General features: G+C 42.0%; 1 protein-coding gene across 2 annotated transcripts in view; it reads right to left on the bottom strand.

Moving 5' to 3' along the window:
• Positions 1-15,279: 15,279 nt before the first annotated feature.
• The window catches only part of MCOLN2 (mucolipin TRP cation channel 2), a 61,013-nt gene continuing 53,554 nt past the window's right edge, over positions 15,280-22,738 (bottom strand). For both annotated transcript variants that reach the window (XM_081490059.1, XM_081490060.1), the window contains exons 12-14: positions 20,961-21,167; positions 19,061-19,182; positions 15,280-16,732 (exon numbers count right to left, since the gene is read on the bottom strand). In XM_081490059.1, the coding sequence (XP_081346185.1) occupies positions 16,696-16,732; positions 19,061-19,182; positions 20,961-21,167 (366 nt within the window). In that variant the 3' untranslated portion in view covers positions 15,280-16,695. The remainder of the gene's footprint in view (positions 16,733-19,060; positions 19,183-20,960; positions 21,168-22,738) is intronic.

Genomic DNA, 22,738 nt, shown 5'->3' with positions numbered 1-22,738 from the left:
TGGTAATAAATTAGAAGCGAGTAACAAAAAGATACCTGAAAAATCCCCAAGTATCTGTAAATTAAGCAACATGCAGAAAATAGCCTATTGGTCAAAAAAGAAATCACAAGAAGATTTAGAAAATATTTTGAACTGAATGATAATGGAAACGTTACATACCAAAATTTATGGGCTGCAGCCAAAACAATATTTAGCTTTAAGTACTGATATTAGAAAGAAATAAAGTTCAAAAATCAATGACCTAAACGTCTAACTAAAAAAGATAGAAAAAGAAGAGCAGAACTTCTCTTGGACCCTTTTCCAGTGAATCCCTGACATTCTGATTTCGATCACTAGGTCTTAGTTTTCTTTGTTCTATAACTTCATATAAATAGAATCACATACTATATCTGGCTTCTCTCATTCAGCTTAATACTTTTGACATTCACCCCAGTTGTTGCTATATCAGTAGTTCATTGCTTTTGTCGTTGTTAAATAGCATTCCACTGTATAGATATAAAAAAATGTATTCATTCACCTGTTAATGGACATTTGTGCTATTTCTAATTTGGGGCTACTATAAATAAGACTGCTCTGAATACTGCCATACAAGACTTTTATGGACATATGTTCTCATTTCTTTTGCATAAAGAACCACAAGTAGAATTGCTGAGTCATGGAACTGGTGTATGTTTAAATATATATGAAATAGCTATTAATAAATAGGTTTTCAAAAGATTGTACCATTTTATACTCTTTTTGGCAATATATAAGAATCCCAATTGGTTCACTTTTTGCTAATATTTGGTTTTCTTTGTCGTTCTAATTTTAGTCATAATAGTGTGTGTGAAGTGGTATCTCACGGCAATTTTAATTTATGCTTCTCTAGTGACTTTTCATCATCTTTTCATGTGCCTATTAGCATTCATTTATATTCTTAAAATTTCTGTTCAAGTGTTGTGCTCATCTTAAAATTGAGTTGTCTTTTTATCATTGTTCTTGTGTCTAAAAGTAATCACAGGATGCCTAATTATCTAATAATAACTAGAATATTTATGAGACTTGCCTATGATTTCACCCAAAAGGCAGTGAAAAGGCCTCAGCATGCATCAAGTTTAAATGGGAATTAAGAGAAACATTACCTTTATATTTTGTTTACATCGTATGAGATCAGCTCATGTAAGAAGTTGAGCATAAAGCAAGACACTTTAAAAAGAAAATAAATCTGTACAAAATGAAAACCAAAAAGAACTTCTAGGAATGAAAAACTGAGTCCCTGAAATAGAAAAAAAAAAAAAAAAGAACTCAATGAACCACTTGAACAAAAATTTTAAAACCACTGAAAAGAGAATTGATGAACTGAAAGATATTTCTAAAGAAATTCATTATATACTGTGCTGTGCTCAGTCATGCCCAACTCTTTGTGACCCCATGGACTGTAGCCCGCCAGGCTCCTCCATCCATGGAGATTCTCCAGGCAAGAATACTGGAGTGGGTTCCATGCCCTCCTCTAGTGGATCTTCCCAATGCAGGGATGGGACCCAGGTCTCCCACATTACAGATGGATTCTTTACCATCTGAGCCACCAAAGTGAAAGTCACTCAGTTGTATGTGACTCTTTGTGACCCCATGGAATATACAGTCCTTGGAATTCTCCAGGCCAGAATACTGAAGTGGGTAGCCTTTCCCTTTCCAGGGGATCTTCCCAACCCAGCTCTCCTGCATTGCAGGAAGATTCTTTACCAGCTGAGCTACAAGGGAAGCCCAAGAATACTGGAGTGGGTAGCCTATCCCTTCTCCAGCGGATCTTCCCAACCCAGGAATCAAATCGGGGTCTTCTGCATTGCAGGCAGATTCTTTACCAACTGAGCTATCAGGGAAGGCCCTCTGAGCCACCAGGGAAGCCCAAGAATACTGGAGTGGGTAGACTATCTCTTCTCCAGGGGATCTTCCCAACCCAGGAATCGAACAGGGGTCTCCTGCATTGCAGGTGGATTCTTTACCACTGTAGCAGAAAGAATAAAGGGAATTAAAATATGAAAGACAGATCATTGTTGTTTAGTCACTAAGTTGTATCCTATTCTTTGCGACCCCATGGACTGTAGCCCGCTAGTCCATGTAGTCCCTCTATCCGTGGGATTTCCCAGGCAAGAATACTGGAGTAGGTTGACATTTCCTTCTCCAGGGGATCACACCTCCTGCATTGGCAGGCGGATTCTTTACTGCTGAGCCACCAGGGAAGCCTTAAAGAAAGATTAGGAGATACCAAAAAGAGAAAGTTCAACAGGTTTGTAATCAGTTTCAGAAAGGCAGATAAGACAGGATGGGCAGAAAGAAATACTATTGTTTTTAAACTAATGATTCAGTAGTTTTCAGTTGAAGAAAGACATGCATTTTTGATTCAAGAACCACAGCTTCCTCAAACAAGTAAATTTTTAAAATACACACACACACAAACACACACACACACACTAAAGTAGTAAAGATGAGTAAATCTTAAAAGCCACCATTGAGAAAAGACAGATTACTTAGACTGATAACAGTTCTCAATAACAAGAGACTAGTACATTACCATTTTATCGAATTTCCAGGTAAAGAGTTACATATTGAAAACTGAGGATGAAATAAAAATGTTTTTCAAATGAAGATTGAGAGTCAATTAAAGAGCTACTCAAGGAAGAAGGGAATTAAACCCAGAAAGAGGAAGTGGTTTGCAAAGAACATTTTTACTATGGAAACATTGTCTGTACCAGACAATAAGTAAAAATAATAATTAATGAGGGAAAGGAGGTAGAAAAGGAAATAAATTACTAGACAAGAAAATCAGGTAAGACAGACAGTAAATGGAAAATTAAGGTGACCTGAAACTGAAGATCCAAGGTTCTTATACTATTGAAGAGACACATCAAGATTTTGATTAACTTGAGACTGTTCTAAGTCAGGTAAAAGGTTCAAAAGTTAAGAGTAAATACCAAAAGAAAAGGAATAGAAGGGCATAAAGAAAAGCTCCATTAATCCAATAGAAGGAAAGAAACAAGGAGAAAAGAGCATAATTTATGGAAAACAAAAATTAGGATTGTACAAATATGTTCAAATATATTGTCACAGCAATGTAAGCAAAATAAACTATCCAGTTTATATATAGATACTTTGAGCCAACAAATCCAGCCACATGCTATTTGAATGAGAAATATTTGTCATAATGATAAGAAATATATGGTAGGCAAAGATTAACCGAAAGAAAGACTGTGTAACTCTATCAATACCCAGCAAGAGACCTGAAGGAAAAAAGTGTTATTTGAAATAAAGAGAATCACCACATATGTATCCTCCAAGAAAAGACTTTGCCTATGAAAAGGTTTTCCCTAACATCCTGTGCAAACTTTAGAGAAGTATTCCTACTGGAAAAAAATAATAACCCCTTTCTATACCACCTCCCAGATGAATCAGATCTAGAATTACTAAATTTGATTCTTCTATCTCTCCTTTTAAATTAACCCATAGCAATCTAAAAGATTTTAAGCTGCTTACAATTTTCAGCAATGTCAAAAAAAAACAGCAAATCTTGTTGAGTGCTAGTACTATTTTATTTATTAAATCCTGATTGCAAAGAGCAGCACAAGGAAATATAGATTTAAGTGAGGGCTCTATACAGGTTGGGAACACTTTAGTGTATCAGCAATTATATTAACATATTAAATATTAAAAATTATAAAAGAAATGAAAGTTTCCAGGCAGAACAGTAGGTAGTTTCAGAAACTGAGTTCCTCTCATGCCAGGTTTCAGATCCATTTCTTATAATGCATGGGCATTTTAATTAACTTTATTTAGTTTTTTGGTTTGTGAAAGAACACAATTTCTCCATATATAAAAGAGGGATAATAAAACTTGCTCTATCTAGTGCAAGATTGTTGTGAGAATGAAATTAAATAATGTATGTAAAAGCCCTTTGTAAACATTTAGTACTATGGAACTGTAAGATATTATTATAAATCCATGGGCCTAGGATGGGTTGTTAGTATTAAAAAGCTTTATCCACCATTTCTTGAACATGTCTATAAAAATCTCAGTTATTCGTTATTGTGCTTTTACTAATGTTTAAGAGTAAAACTACTCCCATTTATATAGTTACAAAAATGTAAGTAAATCATGGCCCAGTAAAATAATTCTCACCGTTCACCTTTCTCTCCCTGGAAACACACACACTGGAGTTGTACATACACCAAAGAGAAGGAAAACTTGTTTCAGTGTTTAGTGTAAAGAAGTGTTTTTTCTTAGTTGTTGGTTTTGTAGCTCTTATGAACCTGACTAAAACATCTGACCAATCACGTCACTCTTATTTATGTATCTCCTAATTCTTGAGCTGGAGAGCATGAATCTGGCAAAAACAAAAACGAAAAAAAAGGGCAGTCAAAATTGTTGTGAAGAAGGGGTGAGATGGAATATGCACTGCATATGATACAGCAATGTTCCCCCCCAAAACCAATGGCCACTTTCTTTTTCTGTAAAGTCCATGGATTCACACAAAGGGATCTGCAGAAAGACAAGGGATGCTTACCTGTCAAAAAGTTGAGAGCTGGGTGGATAAAGGCAAGTCACTCCATCTCTCTGAAAGGGTAAGAAAGTCTGCTAAACAGGGTCTTCAATCCTCAGCTCAGTCTATCTACTCTTGCACTTCAGGAGATCAGGTCCTCTTTGTAAGCTACCACCAACACCTCTGATTCACACTTGGCCTTTAACTACTTCTCAGCCCTTAGTTTCTCACCACTTTGCAGGTGAGGTGACCAGACTGACCAGTCAACTTAGAAGCAATCTGTCTTTATAAGCATCCTTCTCCCCGTATCTTATAAATGCCTGAAGCATCCTGAGTCATCTCAGCTGCAGTGGCGTTCATGACCACCAGGACGCATCAGGTCACCAACAGTGAAATCTTCGGTAACTGGGCCACCACCTTGTGTCAGAGACTATGTGTCCCCCACCTGCCACTCAGGATGAAATCCTCTTCACCTACCGGGGATGACTTAACCCGGTCCCAAATCTTCACCTTACTACCTGTTTTCAATCACTTCTTTCCATATTACTGTGCAGTTTGGACCCTCCAAGAGGCAGATGCCAAGACAAAATGGGAAATGCAAGAGAATTTGTAGGGAAGGGGAGAGGCTGTGGCTGTGAGGTGAAAATGGGAGTGAGCTAGAGGAGGCAGGGAGAGCTGTCAGACAATGCTGGTCTGATCTTATGAAGGAGGGAGGAGAAGAGAAAGTGTCAGGTGGGAGAGTCTTACATGCAGCCCAGTTCTAGGAGGAATTCAGTCAGACTGATGGAACACTATCAGAGGGGTGCCCATCTAGCAGAAATGGGCCTGCCTTGTGATCGTTGCTGTAGTCACTCAGTGGCCAGAGCAGTCAGTGGGGTCTCCACACAAATGGATTCTGAGCACAGCGGCCGGGACAGTCATCAGTTAGGCTCCTCACATCTGGAAATTTGAGTTGTGCGTTTTTATGGCCACTATGATGTTGGAGAAAGAGGACAACATCTTGACAGGGTGGTCCAAATAGATATCATCCATGAGAACACAACAGTATCATGCACCTCTAGATAGATACCGTGAGGATGAAACTGCAATGCCTTTGTGGCATTCCTGCCCCAAATATTTAACCTACATGTAATCACGAGGAAACATCAACAAATCCAAATTGAGGGGCTATATGTAACACAGGACAACAAAAACATAGTTGATATATAATACATATAAGTTTCAGGTATACAATATAGTGACTCACAATTTTTAAAGTTATATTCCATTTATAGTTTTTCAAAATATTGGCTATATTCCTGGTGTTGTACAATATATCATGTACACGTGCATGCATGTACATGTGCGTACATGCTCAGTCGCTTCAGTTGTGTCCAACTCTTTGCAACCGTATGGACTGTACCCACCAGGCTCCTCTGTCCATGGGATTCTCCAGGCAAGAATACTGGAGTGAGTTGCCATGCCCTCCTCCAGGGGATCTTCCCGATCCAGGGATCAAACACACAGCTCCTGTATCTTCTGCATTGCAGGCAGATTCTTTACCCACTGAGCCACTTGGGAAGCCCATATCCTTGTGTATAAGAGGCTATTCTTGATCTTAGGAAATACATGCTGAAATTTTAAGGCATAAAAGGGCATAACATATATAATCATCTCTCAAATGATTTAGAAAAATAAGTTATATAAATGAGACAGACAGATGATGAAGGGCGTTTTCCAAAATGGCAGATACGCTGAATGAGGTGCACATGCAACTGCTGACTTTGAGTTCAGCTCAGTTCAGTTCAGTTGCTCAGTCGTGTCCGACTCTTTGCAACCCCTTGGACTGGGGGCAGCAAGCCAGGCCTCCCTGTCCATCACCAACTCCCGGAGTTTACTCAAACTCATGTCCATTGAGTCGGTGATGCCATCCAACCATCGCATCCTCTGTCGTCCCCTTCTCCTCCCACCCTCAGTCTTTTCCCAGCTTCAAGGTCTTTTCCAGCGAGTCAGTTCTTCGCATCAGATGGCCAAAGTATTGGAGTTTCAGCTTCAGCATCAGTCCTTCCAATGAATATTCAGGACTGATTTCCTTTAGGATGGACTGGTTAGATCTCCTCGCTGACTTTGCCAGTGATCAAATACTGCACCGAGGCATGAAAAGTACATGAGCAATATTAAACACATTTTAAACTGGCTCTCCTGGCTTCTGGCCAGTGAGATGAAAGAGGTGCTGAGTCGAGATTTATGGGGTGGCTATCTTTTTTCAATCACAACTGTCTAGTGATTCATTATTGCACATGCCAGCAACTCCACCCCAATGGATGCAATTATCTGTTTCATTTTCATTTTCTTTTTTTTAAAGAGCTAGTTGAGTATGATTCTAAGTGTGGGCATGTTGTCTTTGATCCATTAACCAGTGCTCCCATGCTGGTTGACCTAAAGAAGGTGGGAGGGAGGGGATGATCACGCTGCCTGTGTGCGTTTTAAGTTGAAAAAATTTTTAAATAGATATAAGGTCAAAAAGGACACACCCAGACATCCGAGATGTCCCTATCAAGCTCTTATTTTCACAATTCTTGCACATAAACACACACACATAAACAGGTTTATAGCTTTAATTTTTATCTCTTTTCATCCGATGTGTCCAGTTTATCCTTTTCAAAGCTTACTTATATCCATTATCTTCTAGACATTACATCAACCTTGTGCGCTAGCCAGCTCTAAAAATGGACTGCCTGGGTCCGAGTCCCAGCACTGGTGGTTACTGTTGTGTGACCTTGCACAAGTTCCTTGACCTCTCTGTATTCTCAGCTTTATTATCCCTGTAGTACAGATAATGATTCTGAGGTTTCAAGTATCTTGACAACTTGTTTTAAATCACTTGGCAATTTGGTGTAAGAACCAGGAGCTTCCATGAAGATTTCAACTCCCCTACAAAAAAAACAGATTAGTTTCCACTAAGCACCGGTATTGTGTGAGTTGGAGGAATGTTGTTTAACAGGGTGTTGTTTGAAAATAGAAGCCACATTTCTCTTTAAGGAGATTAAATATTTTTTCTGCCATTCAGTTCTGTTCAGTAAGCATTATTTAGAAAGTAGGAAGAAGAAAGGGAAGTGGGAGAGGGCTTTGGATCAGAAGATTTGTATTTGAAACCAGGCTCTGTTACCTGATCTGTTCTCAGTTTTCTCTTCAGTAAAATGGAAATCCTGATATGTAAGTTATAAGTTTGTTGGGATGAGTAGCAACAATATGTGTACATACTAGGCATTGAACCTAATATAACTTTTCAAAAATACACTATTCTTTGTGTGCTTGCTACTCATCAGGAGCTTTGCTATATGCATGAAATGTTCTCAGTTGCTCAGTCATGTCTGATTCTTTGTGACCCCATGGACTGTACCTGCCAGGGTCCTCTGTCTATGGAAGTTTCCCAGGAAAGAGTACTGAAGTGGGTTCCAATTTCCTAATCCAATGTTTCTTCCCAACTCAGGGACTGAACCTGCATTTTCTGCATCTCCTGCAGGGGCAGGCAGATTCTTTACCACTGAACCATGTGGGAAGCTCCTTATACATGAAATACAGAAATGCAAAAAATTTACTCCTTCTCTTTGGTGCTTACCCTCCAGAAATTCATAATGATTCTTCACCAAGTAAGGATATTAGCCAATCAAGTATGTTGTAATTCTTTTTCCCCAGGGCATTGAAATTTTTTGTTTATGTTTTTAATTCTCTGCAAATTTTCCTTTTTGTGTAGTAAATCTACTTGATTTTTCTTGTATGGTTGATTTGCAGCTTTAAACTCAGAAAGCCCCTCTCTACTTCTTGAATCAGATCAATATGCATCTCTGTTTCTTTCTGGTTCTTTTCAGTCTTCATTTTTCACATTTAAATCTTTAATCCATCTGGAATTTATTTGGCTACATGGTTGCAAGGTGCTGAATAGTTATCTTTTTAAGACACCTTCCTAATGATGCTGGTTGATGACACTAGTTTATTTGCCTTATACTCATTTCTATCTCAATAACTTACCCTCTGAGCTGCCTGCTGTGCCCTTGAATTGTCCTACTTTGAAAAGGCCCATAGGATAGAAATATGTATCTATGGTGTTTTCCCATTTAGTTGATTTACTTTTAGTGCAGAATAATAAATTCCAGCTCTTTTGTCTCAATCAGATAAATGTAGAAACTGTGACACAGTATTTTGCATAAGGGCTAAAAGTTAGGGCCTCCGAAAAGTGTAGTAAAAGAGGGCAAGCCAGGTCATCACCCATTAGCCACAACCATGCCCCCCCAACTCCCAAACTTCCCTCATCTGCCTGTCATCTCTTCCCATGTGCTCAGCTTTTCCAGATGGACTTGGAGCCATTTATGCAAGGGAGCTAAAAGTCTAGTAGAAGAATTATTACTGATTCACCCATCCCTGCCTCAGTCCATTACTGTGGTTCCTTAAATATTGTTCCAGAAACTTGACTTTCTTGAGAAAACATGTAGCAAACAGTCTCCATGTTAGTCTGGCTGGAAACACCAATGCATTTTCCCCAGATATCAGCCTCAGGCTGGGCAGCCTCACTGTGCAGGAGCAGTTGTGGACATGGTGGCTTGCCCCTACAGTGTCTTGCTGGTCGTCCAGCACCTTTAAGGCCATGATTTGGCCCTCTGAGCATGCCAAGAGGTGAACCCCCAGAGGCCGAGCCAGGCTGCCCACTGTGCCCCTCAGAGTGGTCAGTGTAGAGCTTCGAGAATTCTCTCTCACTTCCAACACCCAGGGTGGCTCCCCTGACCTCCAACTCTGAGAGGTGAGGAAACCCTTGATAGGGTTCTGACCCTGCCAACATCTTTATCCACTCCACAAATTAAGGAAGTGTTAAGAGTCTTCCACCCCTGGTCCTCAGGAAGTGAGTTCACTAGACTGTGACAGGAGGCATGACTGGGGCTGGTCTCAGCACAAACTGCTGACCTTCTCTGCAGGGTCTGGAAGGCAATGGTGCACTCGGGCACTGGTACATGCTATATTTTCTTCATTTGTGAGATGGAAGCCATGCCACCCTTCCTGCTCTGCCCACAACTCCCCCCACCCCTTACTCCCCCTAGTCTCGAGCTCCCTGGGCCCAAGAACATTCTTCTAACATGACCACATTCCCTACAGACCTCCAAATCAAGGCAGTGGGGGTGAGCACCACAGTTTCCCCTCAGAGTCCCTCCATCAGCTCCCTTCCCCTGCACCACCCTGCACCCCCACTCCACAAACTGCCCCAGACTAAGGAGCCATTGACCCAAGGACCTCCCAGCTCTTTCCTGTGACACCCTCCTTTCCCAGGTGGCCACACTCAGTTCTGAGCTTTGTGACTGCACACCCAAATATTCATGACTGTCCTGGGTAGGGGGCAGGGAGATAGAAACTTCGGAAAGTCTGTATGCAACCCGTAAGCTTCAGATTATGGATGTCAGGTTGGCTTTGTTAGAAGTCACACACCCACAAGTCTCAAAACCTCGACAGACATAAACTGTGGCCAAGGTCAAGGTCACGGTCAAGGTCAGGGTGCTTCAGAGTGTATGTTGTGTGGTGTGTGTGGAGAAGGTGGGGAAGGGTGATGCGGAGACAGTCATTAATAGATAAGCTTCAGAGTGTATGTGTGTGTGGTATGTGTGGAATAGGTGGGGAGGGATGACGCAGAGACAGTCTTATTAATAGATAATCTTTTTTTAAATATGTGGGAAGGAGAAATAGCATATGATAGATATATGCATTCAACCCATTCCTCCCAGTAAGTATATTTCTCAATAATAGAAGTTATGAAAAGAGACCATCCCTCTAAATGCAGAGTCTAAAAGCATAAACTCCCCAGGGAAATTACACAGCATTTAGCAGAGAAATCTTTTAAGAAAGCAAAAAATATACATATGCAGGAAGACAAAACATGTATATGAGAGAGGTACATTCCTTACAGACAGTTTCAGGCAGGCTTCTTATTGTGCTTGTTTTGAGTTTAATTACTGGATAACAGCATCACTTTTTAAAATTTAATTTGGATGACTGCAGCAGCTTTTTAACTGATTTCCTTGCTCATCTCACACCACCCCAATCCATCCTTCCCAGTTCTACCAGTTCTATGTTTTCCGGTCATGTAGCTCCCAGGTCTAAAGCTTTCCTTTGTTGTTGCTTGAGTCTCATCTTCTAAAATTTTCCCCAACATTGACCTATATTCTGACCACCCAAAAACATAGTTTCCCCAACTGGCTGGGTTCTCTTTTAGACGTCTAAGCCATTGCCATGCCGTTCCTTTTATCCAGAAAGCCCTACCCCCACCCCACATCATGGCCATCTGGTCAAATAAAATCTATTATTCAAGTCTCAGTTCTAGCGTTGTCTAGGTCTCCTTAAGAGGCCTCCAATTACACTCCAGGCAGTCAGGAGCTACTGCCATTCCACTCTCATTCAGCACCGTGGGTGACCTTGTATTATCTTGGTACATGATTGTTCCTCCCACTGGACACCACACTTCACGAGGGCAGGGATCATGTCATTCATTCTTGGATCCTTAGTTCCCAGCACAATGTTTGAAATCAACAAGCATGTATTGAGTTCTAGTCATTAATAGCATCATCATTTTTCATCGACACATGTTATTTATCTACGTTTCTTCAAATTAATGGTGCTTATCAACTTCCCTTGCTTAACTTGTCATTAGGAAATGTCCAAGTTTCTTATCTAAGTCTACCTTTCAAACCCCCCAAGCTGGAGAAGATTAAACATTGATATCAGCCCCCTGACTTTTCTCCAAAGGCAGCCAAGAGCTATGACCCAACACGCTGTCCTGTTTCATAGATAACACATGCAGGACAAGCCAACACACTGTCCTGTTTCATAAGTAACACGTGCAGGATGACAAAATGCATAAAGATAGGTCTGAAAGGCACTGTTAATACTCTCTCCTTCTGTAGACCTGGCTTGGAAGGCTCGAAAGTGAGGATGTAAATTCATTTTGTCAAAGCAAACATTTCTCTTGGGGGACATCGGCTCAACCTCCAGGAGACAGTAATGACCACAGCCCACAGGCAGCAGGTGATGAGACACTTACTGCTGCGAGGCAATTAGTGCTGCTAGAAAAAAAAAATTGCTTTCATTTAAAATTCTCTCTAAACCATATGTACCATGGCTCATGGGATAATTTATGTATCGTTACATAGAAACATATATCATGGTTAACAAATTGTCTCTTCCATCCACCACAGCCGATAGCTCCCAGGGGTCTTTGGAAAATCAGAGTTTTGCTGTCCTTGTTACGTCAGCTGGTGTGGAAATGTTCATGTGTGCCCATTTATTTTCTCATTCACTCCCTGGTTCTCTGGCAGAGAGAGATAGCAAGAAAAACACTGGCCATCATTTTCACCCATTGGTTTGCAGCCTCATTTGCTGTAAAGAAGCCCCTGGTAGAACAGCCATGAGTTGTATTATTTTCCCAAACAACTTGAGTGTCTATTTTGAGATTTGGTTCACCTTGAAGTTTTCCCAGTGCTATTATGTTCTTTTCTCCAATATATAGCATGCTGAACAATTCTACAGCTTCCCATTCAAAGACCGTCTTTCATTCTAAATGTAAATGGCTGCAAAGAGCTTGGAGAAAGTGCTTGACTGTCCAGTGGGAGGAGCAGGTCCCAAAGGACTTTGTTGAGCCAGGTTGGAGGTCATATAGCAACTGGGCAAACATGCTCGAGTTTAGAACCACCTTAAGTCGATTCTCTGTCAAGGGAAAAACATAAAGTAGAAATTTGGAAAATGAGACTCTTCATTGCTGGGGAGAAGAGGGTATGCAGAGAAAGGGGGCAAGGTGAGAAGTCCAGCTCCAAAATGCCAGTGTGACATGGAAGCGATATTAGCCAATATCACCAACCACAGAAGTTTAATCTGTGAAAAAAGATATGAGATGAGAAGCCACCCCATAGCCACTTACTTGCAAAAACAGAGACTGAAAAAATGATGGCTCTGAAATTCTATTAAAAAGTAATTCCTATTCAGCTTTGTTTTTTCCTTTTGTTAAATTTCAATTGTTTTGAAGAAAAACTACAGTGCTAGCCTTTTCCTAAAAGGCTATGCCTTAATCATTATTAGTCACTGAGTTACCCAGTCCAATCAGCAGAATTCGCTGCATCACTTGTAAGGCCCCGTGTTCAAAAAATATTGAAATGGGACTTCCCTGGTGGTTCAGCGGTTAAGACATCACCTTCCAATGCAGGGGGTACAGGTTCAATCCCTGACTAGGGAGCTAAGATCCCACAAGGCTCGTGGCCAAAAAACCAAAACATAAATCAGAAGCAATATTGTAAAGAATTCAATAAAGACTTTAATGATGGTCCACATAAAAAAAAAAAACAGAGAATTTCAAGACTATCAGGGAAGAACATTAAATTAAGTGTGAAGTCCTCTCAAAAGGACAGATCACACAGCCAAGAAGCTGTCTTTTGTCAGTGTTGAGGGCTCGGAACCTCTCAAATAGAAAAAAAAAAAAAAAAAAAATGGGGGAGGAGGCAGAAGTGTTCAGCGCTCCTCTAGTACCAGTTCTCATTGCCATCGTTCACTGTCCTTCCTATAGTCCCTAAGATCCAGAAGCCGTGCTCAGGATTTTGTCTTTGAGGTCCACAATCACCCTGTCGCACAAGAGCTACTTTCTGCATGTTCCACAAGTATGTGAAATTCTAGATATTTGTTAGAGAAAGATTCCATGCCCCTGGAATACTGTGGTTGAGATATTTAAACTTCAAGTCAGGGGTAGAAAAATAAAATTGGCTCGAATTACATGAAAATAAATGTGGAACTAGAGAGTAGCAAAATGCAATCTAGTTGCAATGTTGCTGGAAAAAGCGGCCACCACACTTTGAGTGATTCAGATAGCTGGAATCAGACCTCTAAGCATCACAGCTCTTTATATTGGCTGGAGCAATCCATGGCCAAGACCATAGTAGGTACTTGGGGAACATACTTTCCCAATGACTCCAGGGACCCTGAACCTCAGACACAGTGCTGGGCTGTTTTTACAGGGAGGCCCTCAGGCACCACAGGGTGTCTGGCTAGTAATCAAGAGATTGGGTCACTGTGCTTCTCATCAACCAGAGATGCTGAGCTGAGGCCTCCTTGGGAGGGGGTGGGGGCAGGTCAGGCACACCTCCTACAATTGTTACAATGTGAGCCTTCAGCAGGGGCTGAAGGAAGGAAAACCTTTCTAAAAGGTTTTTAGGAAAACCTTTTCCTGAAGACCCTTTCTGGCCTTTTCACATTTGTTACATCAGATTAGCAATAGCTGATGTGTACTGCACACCTTCTGACAAATTTGGTTAAGGCAGTGGGCTCCTAGCCGAGGATGGGTGCAGGGGGAGGGGTCTCGGGGTGAAGGACTGAGGATTTGTGACACTTGGGTATCTCCAGGACTTTTATCCACCCATCCTACTGACAGCTTTGCCCTGAGGGCAGGGCCTTTAGGCTGTTGAGGTCCACAGGCTCCTCCGCAACTGCTTGAGCTTTTAGACACTGAATTGATCTTTGCCCCAGGACAAAGATGGATGTAGGTATCTACTCACCTACAGGCCTAACAAAGTTCACCAAAACTGTGTGGTGAGCTCACTTAACAGTAAAGATCTTCCTGGCTTGCCCAGGTGATTGATTTGTACATGTGTAGACCACACAAGAAAAGCTTTTGGAAGATGTAATATTTGCAGAGCATTATAAGTCATGCCCAGTTCTACTCACTTTACATTTGACTCATTTAATCCCTGCAATCCCCACTTTACAGATGAAGAAACCAAGGCTGGTGTGACCTGTCCAAGGAGACTCAGATAGTAGGAGGACAGGCACCCTGGCAAACTAAATGGCTTAACATCTTCACTCCCCCATGATCCCATGGAACCTACTTATTAATACAAACGTGGCAGAAAATAAAAACTAAAAATGGCTCAGGTTTCAATTCAACGTCAGGCTTCACATGAATTACCTGACTTAAATGCCAATGCCACAGTTTGTTGAGGTTTGTCATCCTCACTTAGAAGCTGGAAGTAGCTTGCCTAGGCACCGAAGTACAGGGTAAGCTGGGATTTTAGCTGTCTAGACGTTGTATAGACACATGAAGAAAGTATGGGTGCATGGAGAGAGAAGTGGGGGGACCAGAAAAATCCTGGGAGGAGCTTGATGGGGAGGAGCAGGAGACAATAAGGGAGAGTCCTGTAATGAGAGTCCTACTTAATTAAAATCTTACTCTTCACCAGGAACTTTAAAATAGTTGACCCCTAAGATAGTTCATGTATGAACTAAATCTATGCATGAAGTGATCTTAATCTCAAGTCATTATCATAAATATTTATTAATTCCTAAAACTAGCCCCTCTATCTCCTTCACTGCTTTTAAGAAAGTGAGCAATCCCTTTTGAAGACCAGATAGTAAGTTGATAGAGATGTGATTTGAATTTTTCACTAGGTAAATGTTAAGAAACAGTACCTTGAAAAAAATTAGTAGTTCAATGAAGTAAAAGTCACCCATGACCTTTTCTTACCAGCCCAAGTCAATAGGCCTAAGAATGTTACATCAGGCTTTGAGGGAGTCACTGCAAGCCACGGAGGTATGTTCTATAAGAACTGGGATCCCATAACAAAACCAAGAGGCGGAAAGAATGAGTCTCCTAACTTTCACAGTGAATTCTCCAAGTGGAAGCCTAGGGAAGGAGAGAAAATGGTTTGTCCCGGATATGTCTATTAGCAGAGTTATAAGAAAATATTGTTCAATAAAATCCAAACAGATAATAGAGTTGTCAAGGTGACAATTGTTTAAAATCATTAAAAAGAAAGAAAACAATGTTTCCACAGACACAGGGTAACCTTGAAAAAAGATTTTTCTTCCTAAAAGTGTTTTGTTCAGCTGGAGGGAAAAGAAATAAAAGGAAACATGAAAGCCAATGAAAGAAAAACATGAGCATGGAAGACTATCATTAATCTTCAATTCAAATTGTATAAAAGGCATTAATAGCAATTCTATTCAGAGGTAAATGATGTATTGGGGGTATATTCAGGGTGAATAAGTGATCTAATTGCACACTGATTCTGCATGGGGATGACCCTAGAACCATGGGTTAAATAGTCTTTAATTAAAAAGTTGAATGTAACTCAACATTTTTTTTTTTGTAAGTAAAGAAGTTTATAACTAAAATGATAAGTTTAGCAAAGTATTTTGTGTATAGACCTCAGTTGTGTCTGACTCTTTGTGACCCCATGGACTGTAGCCTGCCAGGCGCCTCTGTCCATGGAATTCTCCAGGCAAGGATACTGGAGTGGGTAGCTGTTCCCTTCTCCAGGCGATCTTCCCAACCCAGGGATCAAACCCAGGTCTCTCATGTTGCAGATTCTTTACTGTCTGAGCCACCAGGGAAGCCCAATAGTTCCATATGTTATGATAAAAATAAATTTAATTTATTTTGGAAAAAAACACCACCTTCCTTGCTTGACAAGGGTAAATTCCCACCACAGGGGAGTTCAGGTGTTAAAATGAGTGACCACGGCTGTAGTATAATGTCCACATGTCATGGGTGTACAATCAACAAGGAGCACAAGTGACAAGGTGTCCAAATGACTTTGTTTTCCAATTCTTCCCACTGACTTTACCAACAGTTTCTTCAGATCATTCTGAGAAGACCATAGGAAAACATAGGCCAAGAAATGTCCACTCCAAGAGGTCTTTTTGTTGATTTATGTGTAATCTTTACATGGCTTAATAGTTCTCCAGCTTTGAGTTTCTAAGTTGGTATTGCAACCAGTTTCTGTTTTGTGCAGATCATGGACTAATAAATGTCTTCTAACCCAGGAATCTCTTTTAAGACAAACCCGTATTTGATGATAAACTCACATCTTTAAATACATGGCTTTAAATACCATTGTTTTACACACTTTGAAATATGACATCATAATTTAAAAGACCAAGACAGAATTTCACTGTCACTGCTATATGACACTAATGCCCAGGAGGTGACTGTGGTCTGTTCTTCATCATTCAAGTTTATAAAAAGGAACTTTGGAACTTCAGTTCTATTCAGCCAGCTGACAGTCAGTCCTCTTTCCCCATCCACAATCGGTATTTTTGGAAGTGCTGGTCCAAGCCATTTGGGGACCCTCTCCATTGTCATTCAGTATGGAGACCTGAAACTTGATCATCTCAGCAGGAGGATTTTAGTTAATTAGTATCAAGTGGTCATCACTTCTATTCCTATAACAGAAAGGGGGAGAAGTAGAGAAAAGAGAGCAATAAGTTAAAACTCTTTGAGATAGAACAGGAATACATGCTCCATCATGTAGGCATACATAAGTTACTGACATGCTGAGTGCAACATATAAGTGGAAGAAAACTTAAGGACAATTTACATTATTTGGGGTTTGACTAGATGCTTCTGGCAATTTTGAGGAGCTGTCCACCCTCTATCTCCATGGCTAGAACTGCAGATTTTCCTCCTTCACTATGGTAGAGAAGGGGAAAGATTAACTGCATCTTCTCAAACCAGCACACCTCTCCAGGGAACCAGACTAGAAGCATACCTCCCCACAGAACCAGAAGAGGATGCAGAGGCTACTTGTCCCAACCTGATGATACCACAGAGGGACCCAGAGGCTTAGGAAAGGTCATGGGACACATTCAGTAATTGGCAGGATCCAAAATGAAAACCCAGCTGTTCTGACCATCAGGCTAGAGCCTCTGTCAATTATTCAAGAGAGAATGAGTCTGTGGTGGTTGCTGGGCTGCTTTGGTTGAAGAAGAGCAACCTGGCCATGCTCTGCAGGAGGCAGGGCTGTGATACTTGGGTTGCCTGGCATGGGCACTGGAGAGGGACCCAGACACCAATACTTGTAATGCCTTTATGGTTCTTCTCCAACATGTGCTCTCCAGTCATAAAATGAGTCCTAGACTCATAGAATTAAGTTACCTTCCTCAATTTTATTTCATTCTTAAGTTTCCAGCTGTTAAACACATCCAGGTGTATTTAATTTTTGATGATTTCAAAACCATCACTTGTTCCAAGGCCTCAGTACAACCCATTTCCTTCATTAGACCCTATGACCTTCATGGTTTCTATGCAGGGTCCAGCCAGATCCCCCTGGGTTCCAGGCTTTGATCCGATTATTCAGCTAAAACTGATCAAGCTGACGTCACCCATGGCCATCTTTGGTAACAGCCACTTCTGTTTCTGTTTTTGATCTCCTCTTTTTTCAAAACTTTCAACATCCTAGTTCTTCACTTGGTTTCCTTTGGTTGGCCCTCTTGTTCTATTAATTCTCTCATTGCTCACGATGAGCAGACTCTTCTTCGCACCAGACACACCTTCTCCACAAGCCTTAGTTCATCTTAGGGGAAACTGCCTGCTGATGTTGCCCTGTTCTCACCAGCCAGACTCAATTTTATCAATCAGTCCTGCAGTTCACTCTTTAAATCTTTCACTTGTTTCAAATGGCTGCACGAGAAATCATCTAACAACCCTCTGGGGCTTTTTCTGGTACAAACCAAGGTCCAAAAATCAAGCACCAAAAGCCTATCCATTCCTGTCCAGTGTTCACAACTATTTCACATTCTGAGATGATTTTTTTTTTAATTTATGGTTAACTACATATTAGAAAAGCAACTTTCTAATTATAAAAGGTACCTTATGTAAGGTACCCCTTAGGAGGCAGCTGCCTATTAAGAAAATTAATTTCCCTTTATCCCTGCTTCCATGGCAACACTTTAATGCTCTGAGAGGATAAAATGTGATTGTAAAAACTTAACTCTTCTCAGAAGATCTCATTTCATATTTACTAGACATTATTTAGAAGTGCTCCATCATACCATTTCAAATCCCAAGATGTAGTATGAATTGATTAATGAAAAATACATCCTGTGATTTTAAGTAGCAATTATGTTCTTCCTCTTCCTTCAGGACTCTGGTTTAGCGAATGCTTCTCAAAAGACATGAATCGGGGATGCTTCTAGCTAACAAATTAAGAAGATTATCCTCATGTGTCCCCCATTCTAGTCCCCAACCCACTGTGTGGAGGCTTTGCCACTGAGGTCCGGACTATTTATGTAAGTGCCCCGATGAATAGTGAGCAAAGAGCCATTGATCAACTGATTTGTGTTTGCAGCCAAGGACACGCAGAGCCCCTCTCAAGCAGATATTCTGCTCTGCTCAAGGAAGGTTACTTGTACCACCAGTTGTGAAAAGGGGAAAACATCTTTGACATTCCTGGAGCTACACCTGTAAATGAAGGATTCTGACCTCTTCTTGTGGCCAGCCCACCCTCTTGACTTCAGGGACATAGTTCATGCCTTCTCATAACACGCTTTAACATTCCCAAGAGATTCCAACCATGTCATGTACCTTTGTACCTTGTTTTATAAGAAACAACAGATTTCTAAAGCCAAGTGCAGTGGGAGGAAAGAAAGGAGGGTTGCATTGTTTCCTATCAGCTGATTTCTGAGTGCAGTGTTTGCCCTGGGAGGACTCTGTTAAGGCAACAGAGCATCTCATCCTGGGAGCATGGAGACCTGACTCGATACAATACTGACCTCCTCAGACAGCAGATGCTGGACAGGAAAGCTGGTGACTCTTCCTGACACTTCTCTTTGCTACTACACTCCTTTAGGAATTCCTGAAGATCCGTGGCAGGAAACCCATTCTGTTGGTATTTCTTTAAAAAGTACACAATGTGGTTACCTTATTTATACAGCATAAGAAATTGCTCCCTTTGTCAACGAACCAAACCCACCGCTGCTAAAATAAAACTCTCCCACGTTGCAAGCTTGGATCCAAGAACTGATATTAACAATAATCAATCAATCTCTGGGTCCCTTGAAAGCCAAGCCAGGGCCACCATGGGAACAGAGAGCCATTCAGAGGAAAATTTCAGAAAGCAAGCCTTAGTGGGGAAAGGGTTGTTGTTCTGGTTTAGTTGCTAAGCCGTGTCTGACTCTTGCGACCCCGTGGACTGTAGCCTGCCAGGCTCCTCTGTCCATGGGATTTCCCAGGCAAGAACACTGGAGTGGGTTGGCATTTCTTTCACCAGGAGATCTTTCTGACCCAGGGATGGAAACCCCATCTCCTGCACTGGCAGGGGGATTCTTCACCATTGAGCCACCAAAGAAGCCTAGAGGCATGTTAAATAAAGGAGTGAAGGAAATAGCAGTCTAAAGCTTTCGTGTTCACTGCAAGCCCAGGAGAAACCTCCCCTTCCCCACACTGCCCATGTGGAGTTGGGCTGGGAAGTTTTATAGAAGCCAGTCGCTTAGTGAGGTAGGAAGCAGTAGGTTCCTCCAAGAAGACACAGAGACTCTGAGAGACCCCTCCCCGCATGTTCAGTGAGATCATCCACCAGGTCACCAAGGCTTGGCACCCTCATGCGGACACTGCCACATCCAAGGACAGCACCCACACCGAGCAGGCCTGGCTCCTGCCCCCACGGCCAGCCCCCCTGCAGGAACCCGTTCCTACGGGAACATGTGTCTCCTTCTGCACAAAATGCTCAGGAGTATTTCCAACGGACTGGCTTCTTCTGGGATAGTCTGAGAAGAGGACAACGCCACAGGACATGGACATGGAATCCCTGGTTGCTCAGATGTTGGCCCCAAACAGAGTGCTGGCTCCAAGCATGACCACCTGCTGCGGAGACACCACCGCCTGAAGCTACAGAACTTCCTTCAAGCTACAGATCAGTTAGATGGACCCAGTCTGAAAGGACACAGGGTCCACTGGGTAGCTTAGGAAGGTAGGAAGCTAAACAGCCACAGAAGCCTTAGACTTGGTGACTTACAGGAAACCTGCATCACACGAGTGGCAGCCAGCGTTTGAGGTGTGCCCACATGTGGACAGCTGTCAGGAAGACGGTCACCCCTTATCACTGAGACTTAGCACTCAAAGCCGAAGTTCCAGGACAGGCAGGTATGCCTGTAAGTGCTAAGATCCACAGCCCAACTACCTGATTTAGCAAATTCAGCCCATCCTTACGGGCTTCCCCTGTGGCTCAGTGGTAAAAAATCTGCCTGCAATGCAGGAGACGGGGGTTCGATCCCTGGGTCGGGAAGATCCGCTGAAGGAGGGTATGACAGCCCACTCCAGTGTTCTTGCCTGGAGAATCCCATGGACAGGGGAGCCTGGCGGGTTATAGTCCATAGCGTTGCTAAGAGTCAGACATAACTGAAGTGACTTAGCAAGCCCATCTTTACCCTTTTCCTTTCTCTTTCCCACTACACCTCCAAACCAGTCCACCCCAATCGGCACCAAGCACAATGTCCTAAATGCATATTTAAAATGAATCTCCACCTTCTAAAAAGTTTCTTTTCTAAAAAAACCTCAAAAATCTAAGTAAAACTATAGTATTTTAAGTAACTAAAAAACTATAGTATTTTCCTATGTTCCAATCTATACAGAATTTTCAGTAGTTTTTGGTAGGAAATAATGATAACTGCTTACCTTAATGGTGTCATAAGAGTCTGTAATAAGTGCAATGAAAAGGCTGAGAATCATGTATATGAAAAGGCTGATGAAGGAATATAAATACAAGCGACTGAACAGCCACACCAAGTGGCTCTTCTGCTGGATGTGAGCAAAGGTCGCATACATGTCATCACCGTTGACCAGAGAAAACAGACACTCAGCAACCGTGTTCAGATTTTCAAACTGTGGAGGAGGGAGACCAAAAGTAGTCTGAGATATACTAGCCAACGAAGTAGAGAAGTTATCTAGTTAGCTGGTTTTGTTGAAGACATTGTTGTTGCCATTGTTATGATTAACATTCACTTTAGGGCACCTGGGATACCATGCATTGCAAATTGTTACTCAAAACTCTCCTCTACATTCACAAAGATAATTTCTTGACACCTCCCTCAGTTTTTCTCCTTTGCACTCTTTATGTTGTTGTTGTTGTTCAGATGCTAAGTCATGTTTGACTCTTTGCAGCCCCATGGACTGTAGCACCCACGCTTCCCTGTCCTCTGTCTCCCAGAGTTTGCTCAAACTCATGTCCATTGCATCAACAATGCCATCCAACCATCTCATCCTCTGTTGCCCCCTTCTCTTCCTGCCTTCAGTCTTTCCCAGCATCAGGGTTTTTCCCAATTACTTTTTATATATTTGTGGTCATGTTACCTAACAATTTTGGATCAGATTTTTCTTTCTTTTCTACTTCACATAGTCTTGTATTATTCATACCCAGAGATCATTTGTTGGAAATGTCAACTGTAACCATTTCCCTTTCACTGGACATCCTAATCATGTTTGCTATTGTAAAGAACAACACAATGCACATTTCTCAGTACTGAGTTTTTTCCTATTATTAGGTCTCAGTATTAAATTTTTGTTTTTTTGGCCATGTGTGGTCTTCATTGTTGCACTGGCTTTTCTCTAGCTGCAGTGAGCAGGGGCTACACTCTAGTTGCGATGTGCAGGCTTCTCATTGTGGTGGCTTCTCTCATTGTGGAGCGGAGGCTCAGTAGTTGTGGTGCACGTGCTTAGTTGCTCTGCAGCAGGTGAGGTCTTCCCAGATGAGGCATCGAACCTGTGTCTCCTGCATTGGCAGGCAGATTCTTGATCACTGAGCCACCGGGGAAGCCCACGATGAACATTTCAAGGCTAAAATCTGCTAAACTGCTTTCTGAAAGAACTGCAGACCACCAGCAGAGGTGGTGGAGAAGGCAATGGCACCCCACTCCAGTACTCTTGCCTGGAAAATCCCATGGATGGAGGAGCCTGGTAGGCTACAGTCCATGGGGTCACTAAGGGTCGGACACGACTGAGCAACTTCACTTTCACTTTTCCCTTTCATGCACTGGAGAAGGAAATTGCAACCCACTGCAGTATTCTTGCCTGGAGAATCCCAGGGATGGTGGAGCCTGGTGGGCTGCCGTCTATGGGGTGGCACAGAGTCAGACACGACTGAAGCGACTTAGCAGCTGCAGCAGCAGCAGCAGAGGTGGAAGGGCCAGAGATAGAGGCTCAAGAAAATTGGTTTCTTTGTAGCCTTTCCAACCATGGATTCAGATAATTTTTGAGCCTTAAGAGCTAAAGATTACCAGAGGTGGGAAAGTGCATTAGGATGAATGATCATGGTGTCTTCTGAGGGCTCCCCAGCTAACAGTGGACTGGCCACTGCCAAGATACCTAACACCTGTGGCAGAGCTGGGTGGGCTGCCTAAGGAAAGTGGCCCTCAGAAGGCAGGCCTGAAAGCCGAGGTGCTCGTCAGTGAGAGGAG

The sequence above is a fragment of the Giraffa tippelskirchi genome, chromosome 5, assembly GCF_054371585.1.
Source record: "Giraffa tippelskirchi isolate mGirTip1 chromosome 5, T2T-mGirTip1v1.2.pri, whole genome shotgun sequence".
Classification (NCBI taxonomy): Eukaryota; Metazoa; Chordata; class Mammalia; order Artiodactyla; family Giraffidae; genus Giraffa; species Giraffa tippelskirchi.
Note: the sequence above shows the minus strand (reverse complement) of the source record. Positions and strands in the feature narration are given on the sequence as shown.